A 13,257-nucleotide genomic window follows, 5' to 3' on the forward strand; every position below is an offset into this window, starting at 1 on the left:
AGCCAAATGAATATATATAAACATATATGTATATATATATATATATATATATATATATATATATATATATATATATATATAGTGAATGGGAATATCTAACTACTGTTGGAAAGTGGAAGTTCCTCAAGAAATTAAGAACAGAACTTCCATATGATCCAGCAATCCCACATCTGGGTATATATCCTACAAAGGAAATGAGATTATCTTGAAAACTATCCGTACTCCCATGTCCATTGCAGCATTATTCACAATAGCTAAGCTATGGAAACAACTTAAGTGTTCATTGACAAATGAATGCATAAAGAAAATGTGGCACATACGTAAAATGGAATATTATTCAGCCTTGAGAAGAAAATCATGTCATTTGCAACAGATGAAATTTGAGGGCACTATGCTCAGTGAAACAAGCTACTGCAAAGAAAGACCAATACTGCACAGCATCACTTACATGTGGAACCAAAAAATACAAAGAGTCAAACTCATAAAAACAGAAAGTAGAAAAGTGGTTGCCAGCGGCTAGGGCACGGGGGATGTAGGGAGAGGTTGGTAAAAGGGTACAAACTTGCAGGTATAAGATGAATAAGGTCTGAGCATCTACTGCAGAACATGGGGATAATATTGTACTGTATAATTGAAATTCGCTGAAAGAATAGAACTTAAATGTTCTCCCTCCCCCTCCCCAAAGGAGGTAAATATGTTATGTGATGGGTGTGTTCATTAACTCAATGGTGGGATCCTTAAACAATGTATACATACATCAAATCATCATGTTGTATACTTCAAATATCTTATAATTTTATTTGTTAATTATACCTCAGTCAAGCTGAATAATTTTCTTAAAAGAAAATATAGGGAGAATGTTCATCTTTGCTTTCAACCTCATAAATACTAGTTTTTATAAAACGGTAAGCTAGTCTATGATTACAGATGGAATTAAGAGTCTCCTATAGAAGAGTGACACCACTCTAGCAGCCGTGACTTAACTAGTATACACTGTTAAAAATATTCTTTCTACCAAATCCATAAAGAATAGGACAAAGTAAGCCCTGGAATGGTGTCTGTAACCTAGTCAGGACTAGTGAATAGATGGAGAATAAATAGGAGAAGGAAGTTGAGTAAAGAAAAAAACAAAGGAAGAAACAAAAGGGAAGGAGGGAGTAAGTTGGCCATGCTCATTTTTTCAAGGTAGTCAGGTTCTCCAGGAAGACGGTAGATGGAAACCATAAAAGTAAAGGGTAAGCCATATCTAGAGCAATAAAGTTTATGAAATGTTAATTGGGTTTACTCTCAGAATTCTTCATTTTATTATTATGTTTAACACCAATCACTAAAAAATTAATCAGGGAATTTAATTTACGAAATTCCTTTTGTTTCAGAAGATTACAAGCAATCCTCTGAGTGAATTGAGCATTCTAAGACAACCCCAAACAGCCCTGAACAAAGGCTGTAGTGTGTCATTTCCTTTTATATTGTAATATCTTTGAGTCACTTGCAATCTATAAATAAACTTGCATTTTACAGAAATGGCCTTACAAAAAGGAGCACCATGGTGGAATTCAATACAGAAGGCTATTTTTAAAAGTGTTTTGATTTTTTAAAAATTAATTATGAGCCCTAGATAATACAGGAGTTATAACTTGACTTACTACAAGTTTTATGTTGCTCAATGACTCTTTAAAACAATTCTTCCACATCTGTGCTTTATTTTAAGTGTGAGTCAATGTTAACTGAAGATTTTGCTGATTGCGGCTGCCCTGTTCTATAGCGGGGAAAACAGAATCACTAATATTCCGAAGTCAGGAATAAATGTTGTTTACCTTTAAAAATATACGCTTGGTCTTTAGATCTTTGTGGTTTCCCTAGGTGTAACATAAGAAGTTATCTGAGAGCAAAATGAATCTTTGAAACAAAAGCCCTCCACTTAAACACATATAAAACAGAAAAGCAAGGGAAATTTGGGGCAATGTTTATCTTGGCAGAAAGACATGTTCAACTGTAAACCAATGAAAAAATAACATTATAAAATAATGAAAACTGCAGGCCTACATCTATGTGTCCAATTGAACTTGTTAGTTGATTTTATATCAGGATAACAGAGAAGAGTTCTTAACGTAGATGAGACTTATGTGAAACACATGCCTGGGAAACATTATAGTCTTTATCTTACTGTGTTTCCCTGAAAACAAGACCTAACCAGAAAATAAGCCCTAGCAGATTTTTCAGGATGACATCCCCTGAACATAAGCCCTAATGAGTCTTTTGGAGCAAAAATTAATATAAGACCCGGTCTTATTTTCAGGGAAACATGGTATATCAAAATAGCATGATGTAAGAGTTGTAGTATTTGGCAATTTTAAGCCTCAGAAAGTGAATGTTAACTGCTCTTTCAAGGGTACGTGGTTTAAAAGTACAGGAAGAGAAGTGATTATTTCTGCCTCTATCCTAATTAACAAAGATTAAATGCCTACGTCTTATCTGGTTTTTGCTCTAGAAAAATAACCATTGGGTGGCTTTCTCCTAAGAATTCTTGTGGAGAGGAACAGGCATTAGCTATAGTAACCAGAGACAGGACAGGACCTCGGACATATGACTCTTGTAACAGAAACTAATTCGTTTTCTGTAATTTGGCCTGTCTTGCCTCATTATATTTCAGACACAGTGAAAATTACCACTTCCAAGCTTGCTACTTCTTGATGACTAAAAATAAATAACAGCATTTTTTGGAAGAAGAAAGAGTATACACAACATTTGGTTCAATGGTACCATAGAATCCAACAAAACACACATACTCGGTTATGTTTTCAACTCCATGGACGACAGTTACTTACAGGGAGAAGCACAGTGTATGTGCTCCACTGCATAGCAGAACCAATGCAACGGGGTATTATCACTTTGAAATGAGTAACAGCTTAGATCTCTGTTGGGCAAAGAGACCAAAAGGGCATAAGGATAAGTCTGGTTGATGTTTCTAGAAAGAGCGAACAAGGTGAGCCAACAGAAAAATATTCTTGGTCTTCCTTGAGGAAGTAGGCTCCTATTCTAGTCAGTAGAATTTCTATAAGGGAGGTTGTTACACAGCAGCTAATGTCCTCTAGTCATAGATCTCAAGAGAAAGGCCCCAGGCAATCTGAAATGCCTGCTGGTCTAGAGAACTACGCAAGACAAATAGTTTCTTTCCTAAACTCAAGATTCTTCATTTTGACATCTGCTAAGGACACTAAACTCTGAGAGACTGTGAAATGTCAAACAGACTCTCGTAAATTGTGAGAACATTTCAAGAGATTATGTGTGTTTTGGTGTAGCAAGTAAAAGGTATTGCATTTATTTAATAAATCTATATAAAATTTTGAAAATCATGGGCTCTGAATCACTGCAAAATGTTCCCCAGAGATACTGTACCAATGTACTATGGCAACCAAAATAAAGATAACAGCTTTAGAGGGGGAACACAGAGAGAATGTTAGGCTAGATGGGCCCTTATTTGCTAGAGTGGCATTCTATGTAATCTTTCTCTCGCCTTTTGAAAAACATGATATCCACTCCCATTCTTCATATCCTTTCTTTTCATTTTTACTACCTGTGAGAGAAGTGAAAATGCCTTTGAGTAGCAAAGCTGGTCTAAATGTGGAATCAACATCAACTTGAAATCAATGTTGGGTCAAGCTTATCAAATCTTATTGGTGAATTAGAATCTAGAGTCAGACTCCAAGGAGACATGAATAATGTCTGTGCTGGTCTTTCCCTCCCTAATTAGTATTCATGAATCACTGGGAATTTTTTTTCTGTCTCTCTCTTTGCATTTATCTCAGTCGTTGTATCATCTGATTGCTAATGTGTTTGAACTGAGCTGCTTGATTTTAATTCAATCTGGCATCTCTTCATGGAACACTGAATTTCCTCTCAGCAGCCATACGTTAAACTGTAGTGAGCCCTGAAGGCTCTGCCACCAATGAGATTGCAGCCTTTATTGCTTTGTGCAGCCCACCCATTCTTGGTTCAACGGCAGCCTAGATCCTGAGATCCCAGTTCAGATACTCACAGGTAACGACACTGATTCCATGGCAGGATGCGTAAGATAAGGCTTTCTCTTCTCTTCTGTACCACCCTACTTCTTCCCTTCAATTAGCAGGGAGTTCATTCACTGAGGGAAAGATGTCATCAACGCTCATATGTCTTGGTGGCGTAGTTCTTTAACGTCAGTTTTTTGGTCCTCAAAATATTTAGACTTAAAATCAAGAGAACCATTAAAAATACAAAAACATTCATCTGTTTTTAAAACTCAAAGCTCTTGATCATTATTTGTGCATGATGTGTGTGTGTGTGTACAAGCCTGTCGTTTTGAAGGCCGAATACCCACTTCCAAAACACGAAAGAGAGCGCTTCCTAGTGCGTACGGGGGACCTGACGACATGCTAAACATGCTTACAGGGACACAGCGCCTACTATGTCCTGCGGGTATTACTTACTACTGAGGAGCGGCTGACTTCAAGAAGTGGAACTTCTTTCTTATACATAATTCCGGTTTGCTTCCAGGATTAGTCAGATTTCTAGAAGATAAAAGGCCTGGGAAAACAGCAAACCATCCCTTGAGACCAGACAGAAGAGGGCCAGGCAAACCTGACAGCAGCAACGCACTGGCCTCATCTTCCCCAGACAGCACTTCGTCTCTAAAAGACACTGGACAGGGTGTCCTATTCCCTGCCTTGGAAGAGAAGAAAATGGTATCGGTTTCTTTGCCGCAAAGCAATCTTCTAGAGAAAGCAATTGTTCCCTCCATATCAGTATTTTATCAGAATCAAGACTTAATGGTAAAATAAAAGGAAATGAATCCTGTTCTCCCGGTTGCCCAGCATGCACATATTCCCAGGCTTTCTTCTTCCCATAATGACACTTAACTGGGTCTTAAAATGTGGTTTTTCTAAGAAGGAACTTTATGTTTTTAGAATGCTTTTTCAAAAACAGGGCTTCCTCTAGTGCCACGACAATAATGTTGCCAATTTTGCTCGTATGTACATCACCTTAAGTGTTGTTTTGTTTTTTTCTCGTTATAAAAAGAATTTATACTGACCTGGCTATTCTCCCTTCCTCACCACATGGCATAAAATGTGAAGACAGCAGGCTGGGTGCTATAGCCTTAGGCAGCTAGAAACTAACGGTCCCACAGAGGGACCAAACTCCTTCCTGTGTTAAGAAATACTAAGACAGGGCTTGCCCGGTGGCTCAGGCGGTTAGAGCTCCATGCTCCTCACTCCGAAGGCTGCCGGTTCGATTCCCACATGGGCCAGTGGGCTCTCAACCACACAAGGTTGCCAGTTCAACTCCTCGACCCCGCAAGGGATGGTGGGCTCTGCCCCCTGCAACTAAGATTGAACACAGCACCTTGAGCTGAGCTGCCTCCCGGATGGCTCAGTTGGTTGGAGCGCGTCCTCTCAACCACAAGGTTGCCGGTTCGACTCCCGCAAGGGATGGTGGGCTGCTCCCCCTGCGACTAGCAACGGCAACTGGACCTGGAGCTGAGCTGCGCCCTCCACAACTAGGACTGAAAGAACAACTTGAAGCTGAACGGCACCCTCCACAACTAAGATTGAAAGGACAACAACTTGACTTGGAAAAAAGTCCTGGAAGTACACACTGTTCCCCTATAAAGTCCTATTCCCCTTCCCCAATAAAAAAATCTTAAAAAAAATAATAAAATGAAATACTAAGACAACCATCTACATCCAGCTCAGTTAGACTGCAAGGGGCATTCTGTTTATTACTTTGCTAAACACCTTTAAAGCACTGCCTTTCTTTCCACAGGACAAAAGTAGTTTATCAAAGAATCAGTTAGTTAACACAATTTTATGGTTCAAAATTGTATACAAATAGATTTTTAGATACACTGCCATGGTATGTTATTAAAATAAACAATAGAAATTATCTCCTTTCAATTTTACTTGAAATTTTAATGTTCCCATTAAAATTGTTTACTTCATTTTAAAAAATGGAAACTTAGAACCACTTGTCTCATTCCCTCATATTGTACCCATGTTACTGAAGATGCTATAAATCCTAGAATACCATGTTTTCACATCATACCCCATTCCCAAACCAGTAAAAGAATGAAAAAGGGAGTAATTACAATTAAATACAACTTAGATTTTGAGAGAAAATGATTTGTGCTCAGAAATCAATGTGCTTATATAGATACCTGGGGATTTTGAGTGAAACACCGAGTCAAGCCAGAACGTTCCAACTCTGACATTCAAAGACTCTCTGAAGAACACTGAGCAAAACCAAGCATGGCATTTTAGACATACTTCCTAACTACTGTCGCTTATAAATAACAACTTGAAATTCTGCTCTTGGTTTACATCTCTTTTTTAAAAAATTGTTCTAAATTTATTTGTACTGTCAATTATATGAGCAAAACAAGAGCTGAGAAACTCGCCCTAAGAAAATGTTTTTGCTAGAAACCCTGTCCTGCTACCTTCTGAGCTTCGTGAAAATGAAAACCTCTGTGTCTTCCAGATGACAGCCACCTTCTCAGTGGAACCAAAATAGCTCTCTCAGCTAGAAAGCTGTCTGTCAGTGAGAGTTCTGACAGGTATCAGATTTGGCATGCAGAAGCACGGCAAGAAATGGTCCCATGGTGGGGGATTCGGTGGGAGCACCTGATTAGCTAAGGAGCAAGGCAGGAGGGGCGCTTGGAAAAACAGTGCACTCCGAGACTCTGGGTCCAACATGAGAAAACCAATGGGCGTTTCTGGAAATGACAGATAACCTCGGGGGTGAAGGAAACCATTAGCTCTTGTAGGATTTTGAAAGGGCTGTACAATATGCTGTGCCATGGAAGATGTCTATTTGTGAAAGGAATCAATTACATTTACACCCATGGGATTTTCTCTCCCTCTAGTGGTGGGGTGGGAGCCTTTGAAGAGATACACTATCACTGCACAATACTGCTTTGTAAACAAAGATGAATTTCCATTGTAGTGTGTTTTGCACATAAAATTAGGATTTTCATTAGGTGTGTTGCTGTCTCTTACAGGGAGGGGGGGGTCAAAAACACCCCTAATTCTTCATGTTAGGGAGTGAACTGCCTCCTAAACATGCTGATTACCAGTGGTAAGGTAGCAAGGAGCTCCGTCTCCTTTTGGCTAAAGGATACCCATGATCACTTGCGAGAGACGCAGATTCCCCCCTCCTCTGCAGTCGGATGAAAGGTGGAACCACGCTGTGATCAGAGACAACACTCCTGACCCCCAGTCTGGGCCAGAAGAATCTGAGGAACTAAATGAGAAAGAGAAAGGAAGCTTACCCAGAGTAAAAGTGGGAAATATGGAAACTCAGAGGAGAGAGACTATTAAAGGGTGATCTGAACCTGATAGGGAAGGCCAATAATGAGAGAGAAATTTTAGGCCAAATCTCCACCTCTACTTTGCAGTCTCTGTCCTTTCTCTCATTTTCATTTTTGGTCATGGGAAAATAGTTCTGGTGTAGCAATTGGGATCAATGATAGTGGGTGAAAAAAATAAAAATGATATAAAAATTAATCATGACAATTTTAAGGAGAGTAACTAAAATTGCCTCCGTGGGGGAATTAAATTGCATAATATCATAACTGTACAGGAGTATTAATGGGAATAGATTGTAGGTTACAGCTGCCTAATTAATAGGTTATTGATCAATAATTGAAAAATCTATCAGTGTGAAGTATACAGAGTTTGCAGCTTTTCCCCCTGCTCCATAGAGAGCCAGGCATCAGTGATGCTTACTTAATTGCTCTTGTAACCAAACTCCTATTTTCCTGCAAACCCAATTCTCTTCTGGTTTTGTTATCTCAGGGAATAACACCATCACTCATCCAGTTGTACAAGCCAGAAATCTAGGAGTTACTTGATTCCAACTACTCTTCACCCATCATATCCAATCCATCACCAAGTCCTTCAGTCTTACCTCCTAAAATCTATCTCACATAGGTCAATTCTCTTTGCCTCTACCACCACACTAGTTCATTATCTCCCTCCTAAACAGCAACTACTCCAAAGGACATCCACTCCATCCTTTGTAAAACGCATTCGCCACACTGCACTAATTCATTCAACAAATATTTCTGAGGGGGCTACGTTGTACTCTGGGAATACTGTGTTGAATAAGACAAATTCCCCACAAACATCAGATGGTCATAAGCACTATGTGGAGAACTAAAATAGGGTGGTATAGTAGAGAACAGCTGGATGGTTCCTCTCAATTTTGCATGCAAATTCAAGAAACATCAGTGGGAGTTTCAACAAGGGGCATGAGTCAGCCGGCATGATGGTATCTGCTATCAAGGCTTCCTCGCATATAAGAAGACTGTTTCAAATACTAGCCAAGAACAAAGAGGAGAATACAGGCATACCTCAAAGATATTGAAGGTTCAGTTCCAGCCCAGAATAGTAAAGCAAGTACAGGCATGCCTCAGAGATTTTGTGGGTTTGTGTTCCAGACCACTATAATAAAGGAGAGTGTTGCAGCCAGCGTCATCTTTTTGCTGTGAAGGGTCTTGCCTTCGGTTTATAAAAAAAACGCCACACCTGTGAAGTGCAATAAAGCAAAGTGCAATCAAATGAATTATGCCTGTAAGTTAAAATGCACCTCAAGGCTCAACCCAGGTCTGTCTCTAAGCACTTCTGCGTAAGTATAGTACTTAATACCGGCATGAAAGTACCTCATTTTTATTAACATTTCTGTATGTCTCCTCTCCCAAGAATTGAAGGTCCGTGATCACAGGGGCTATAAACTGTCTTGCTCCCTGCTGCATCCCCAGTGCCTAAGAACTGTGCCTGGCATATAGGAGGCATGCAAATAAGTATTTGTTCCATTGATACACAAATTGGTGTGTGGAATGGGAGAGTAGACAGAGAAAATAACTGAGTGGGTCCGGGGGTTCAGGGGACCTCAAAAGGGTAACTAGAATATAAAACCCCGGCCAGGTTCCTCAGCTTTGGACCTCCCACACCACCTGCTCTTACTCAAACTCAGACACAAGCTCACAGCCACAAACCTCTCCAACTCCCCGCTAGGAGGAGTCACACCGTCGGACCCGGAAACCCTCCTACGCTCTCCTCTATTTCTCCTTCCCGCCTCCCCGCCCGGGTTCCGGCAGCCTTCGAGTCTCAGTGCTCACCGGGAATAGTAGTCTTCCGGTGGCAGCTTATCGCGCTTTATCCATTTCCAGAACTACGTTTCCCAGAGAGCCTCGCGCCAGAGGGTGGCTGTGTCACCTGACCAGGACTTGCAGGGACAATGGCGGCGCCCATGGTGTGCCGTTTGTGTTCTGGAAGGCGTTGGGCTTTAGCCTACATTAACCGCGGATCTCGCCACGGAGCAGGGACTCCGACTGGGTCCAGGTCCAGCGGGAAAAGGGGACAGAGCTCAGTGGTTCAGCAGCCCCTCATCACGGCCGAGAAGCCGAGGAAAGGGTATACTATTTCATACCATTACTCCCCACTTAAGTGTGAGGTGGAAGAACTGCGGGACAGGGGAGATAGGCGTAGATGATTCAGGCCACTACATCCCAATCTTCAGTTTATGTGTTTTGAAGAGGGAGAGGTTGTTGGGCTGTAACTTGCAGCCCGTGGAGCACACAACTGGCCCTCTGTCAGCCCCGCCCTCACACATAAACCACTCTCCTCAAGGGGGTAGATATATTGGGAAATACGCAAGTATAAAATCGCACGTGTTTTCTTGAATCGAAGGCCACACAGACGAGAATGGATTCAGTCAGCTACTAATAGCACCAGCAGTGGGGTCGGTGAAACTAGAAGCCGGATCTTATTTAGCTGACATTTATTTAGCGCTACAATGGGCCAGCAGTGTTCTGAAGGTAGAAGGGGAGCCTTTACCTACAAGCTGAATGGTGGTGGCTTAATGTCATTAGTCAGAAAATACCACCTATGTGTGGAGGCATTTCATGTTGGACATCTGTATCTAGACCTAAGAGGATGCAGCCAATACAAGAAATCGTCCCTCTGGTTGTGTAGAGAGTTTTGCTTATTTTGCTAGATATCTTCAGAACAGCCGTTTATACTTCATTATATAAAACTTAAGTTTTCTTTTTAAATACACTTGTCCAATATTGTGTTTTTCCTTTGACATAGTTAGATTGGCATTACTTTTGCTTTTCAGTTTGGAGGAACAGAGGGAAAATGTCCAGAAGCATTCACTTTCTATTCTTTTCATAAATTAGATCATCTCACTGTGAATTGAAAGTATTTTTTCTCCCATGTAGTGCAACTGCAAAAATACTTTGGATAATTTTTTAGTGAATGCCAAATTTCTAATAAACTCATTGTTTAATTCCTCTAAATTACAAGCTGTGCTTCCAAACTTTAAAAAGGCATTAATCTCACAATACTATAAATATAGAACTTCATGTGTTGAAAGGATTGAAAGAAAATCCAATACATGTAAATAAAAATCTAGATACTGTGTTTCCCTGAAAATAAGACCTACCCCGAAAATAAGCCCCAGTTAAGATCTCAGCAAGACGGACACATTTAGTATGTTATGACGATACTCTAGAAGAAGATGACATGACTGTAATTGAATAAATGTGGATTGTACATGGAAAAATAAGACATCCCCTGAAAATAAGCCCTAATGGAGCAAAAATTAATATAAGACCTGGTCTTATTTTCGGGGAAACACGGTAATATAGAAAATTGCTTGGGAGAACAGCAAGATAGGAACAGACAAAATGTGGAGACAGTATGTGTAAACAGGCCGTCTACAAATTGTCTGGGATACGTGGGTTTCAGAGGGACACTTGTAAGAACCTGGAGAGACCTGTGTATGGAATGTTCATAGAGACCCAATAGAATAGAAGTGGCCACATAAGAGGGATTATTAGAGTGTTTAATAGCTTCTTAGATTTAATAGCAATCAAGGCTAAACAAGCAAAGGAATCTGAAACTAAATCTTGGGAATTGAAAGTGATTTGGGGTACCAAAAAAAGCCACATCTGATGGTTTAATGTTTTCCTTTGCAGTTTCCAGAAGAATATCATTTAGTAGTGATCAATTATATCTGTGTCACTCTGGTCATTTTACCCACTGTTATAAAATGAATTCAAAATATGACAGAATTGTCCTTCTTTTCAAATAGTTATCATTATTTGTGCAACTATTTATCATTATTTCTAGTAGTAGAATCCTGATGTTATAATTCTAAAAATTTTCGCAAGATCAGCTTTCTTCATTTGCTGAGTGATTAATTGATAAAGGACAGTTGATTTAGAAAAGGCTGCTTTTCACTGGTCAGCCAGCAGTCACTACCTGATACCCATTTCTAAATTGTTTTAGATGCCAAATTCTTCCTTTCTCTATCACCTTCCTGTTTGTACAGTGAACTCGCCTTATGCCATGTTGTACATGAACTTTATTTTACCAGTCTTGTAGGTGTTCATTATGAATTGTTTTTTATTTAGTCGCCAATACAATATGACACATTTTTTAATGGAAGGGTGTAAAATTTTAGTAAGTTGAAAACACGAATAGGAAATTAACATTTGTGGTTTAGGCTCATAGATAGAAATTTATGTATGGTGACAGGTCTGACTACTTCTTTTATCTCTCTCTTTAGGGAACACGAATGGGCAGCTGTGGTAGGTTTGGAAATTCATGCCCAGATTTCCTCCAACTCTAAACTTTTCTCTGGATCTCAAGTCCACTGTGCAGCACCTCCAAATTCTTTGGTATCTTTTTTTGATGCATCTCTGCCTGGAACTTTGCCGGTAAGGTTTCTATTTCATCCTATTTTCATTAGAAAGTGTTTGTTTTATTGAACATAGATAATGATTTCCTTATTTTATTATCTTGGCACAGCTCTTAAGAAATACTCGTTAAGGGAATTTTGGATGAAATGGGTGAACTAAATGTTTTCTAAAGACCCATCTCTATAATTCTGTTTCTAAGCCTAAACATCATCTGAGATTAGTCATACATTTATTCACTCATTTCACACACATTAAAGAATGTCTACTAAACACCAGACACTGTGATGTAAACTGGAACATAAAGATGAGTGATGATCCTTGCCTGTGGGTTCACAGACTAGTGGGGGAGATGTGTCTTATAAACAGAGTGCTGTGTGATTACTTCTGTGAAGGTAACACGCAGAGAGCACGGCTTTGGAACCCAGAGGAGGGTCACCTAATTAAGGAAGAGAAGGATAGTTGTGAGAAATTGGGGTAGGGGTGTGGTTGGTTAAGGGAGGGGTGTTGGAAGAGGTGGGGTCTGAGCTGTCTGAGAAGCCAGGTGGAAGTTAGGCAGGTAAATGGAGGAGGAGGAAGAGTCTAGTCAAAGGAAGCAGCAGATACCCCACATAACAGTGTAAGGTTGGTAATGATCGTGGTTGTCGACAATTAAGAAGTCCAAATGGAGAAGTAAGTCAATCACAATATGTGTTGACTAGTCGTTATCTCTTCATTTTCAGTTAAACTCAAGGACTGACTGTGTCCAGTGTACTCATCAGCAAGATGTTTTACTATATATTTTCCTTTAGTTGGTGGAATTTTGAAGAAAGGAATGGAAGGAATAGTGTGACTATTTGTGCTAATAAATGGCTCATAATCGATCCAGGACATAGAGTATCAACTGGATGTGGTGTTTCCTGCCGTCCTTGGAGGAAGGTGTATATATGGTGGTGATGAGGGAGTGAGAGGATTGTCATGGGTGAATTCCAGACTCTCTACCATTGAAATACAACTGGAAGCTGCTTGAATTGAGCACTTGCAGGCTTGCAGGGGCAGAGGTTTACTTTCCTCAGAGTCATTGCCCGGTGTGGAAGGTTATGGGCAGTGCTTCCAATGTGCCTGCTGTACCCGGGGTTTGAATTGTATTGGGGCAGTGTCTCTAGCTCATAATTTTTTCCTTGTGCTTTTTATCATGGAGGACCCCCATCGGTGCAAACAATATCTAAGGTCACCTTTATTTGCTATTGGGTGACTGGGGGAAGACAAGTGTAAGGGTGTCTGTCTGTCCTTCCCTCCCTCCTGCTTACAGCGTCTTTATATGGAGAGATTGTTTTTGTTTGAAGAGACAGTTTTTCACCTATAAATGTATGAGTTCATTTTGGGGCAGAGACTCAGCTTTCATAGGAATAAAGTAATATCTATTCAGACAAATGAAATGGAAAGCAGTTCATCACAACACCATTCCTTTTTCCTTCTGAGTGCAAAACATTCGTTTTCACATGATAGTTCATTATCAAGAGACTGGACATAACCTCTAA

The 13,257-nt window shown here is 40.0% G+C and overlaps 1 protein-coding gene and 1 long non-coding RNA gene across 3 annotated transcripts in view; one reads left to right on the plus strand and one right to left on the minus strand.

Moving 5' to 3' along the window:
- Nucleotides 1-9,143, minus strand: part of LOC109442509 (uncharacterized) — a 143,393-nt gene extending 134,250 nt beyond the window's left edge. Inside the window, exons 1-3 of the long non-coding RNA XR_016019070.1 lie at nucleotides 9,029-9,143; nucleotides 8,384-8,558; nucleotides 7,103-7,272 (exon numbers count right to left, since the gene is read on the minus strand). This is a non-coding gene — a long non-coding RNA (uncharacterized LOC109442509). The remainder of the gene's footprint in view (nucleotides 1-7,102; nucleotides 7,273-8,383; nucleotides 8,559-9,028) is intronic.
- Nucleotides 9,144-9,236: 93 nt separating this feature from the next.
- The window catches only part of GATB (glutamyl-tRNA amidotransferase subunit B), an 80,925-nt gene continuing 76,904 nt past the window's right edge, over nucleotides 9,237-13,257 (plus strand). For both annotated transcript variants that reach the window (XM_019722812.3, XM_074338446.2), the window contains exons 1-2: nucleotides 9,237-9,446; nucleotides 11,608-11,758. In XM_019722812.3, the coding sequence (XP_019578371.3) occupies nucleotides 9,271-9,446; nucleotides 11,608-11,758 (327 nt within the window). In that variant the 5' untranslated portion in view covers nucleotides 9,237-9,270. The remainder of the gene's footprint in view (nucleotides 9,447-11,607; nucleotides 11,759-13,257) is intronic.

The sequence above is a fragment of the Rhinolophus sinicus genome, chromosome 15, assembly GCF_057876585.1.
Source record: "Rhinolophus sinicus isolate RSI-liver-muscle chromosome 15, RSI-T2T, whole genome shotgun sequence".
Classification (NCBI taxonomy): Eukaryota; Metazoa; Chordata; class Mammalia; order Chiroptera; family Rhinolophidae; genus Rhinolophus; species Rhinolophus sinicus.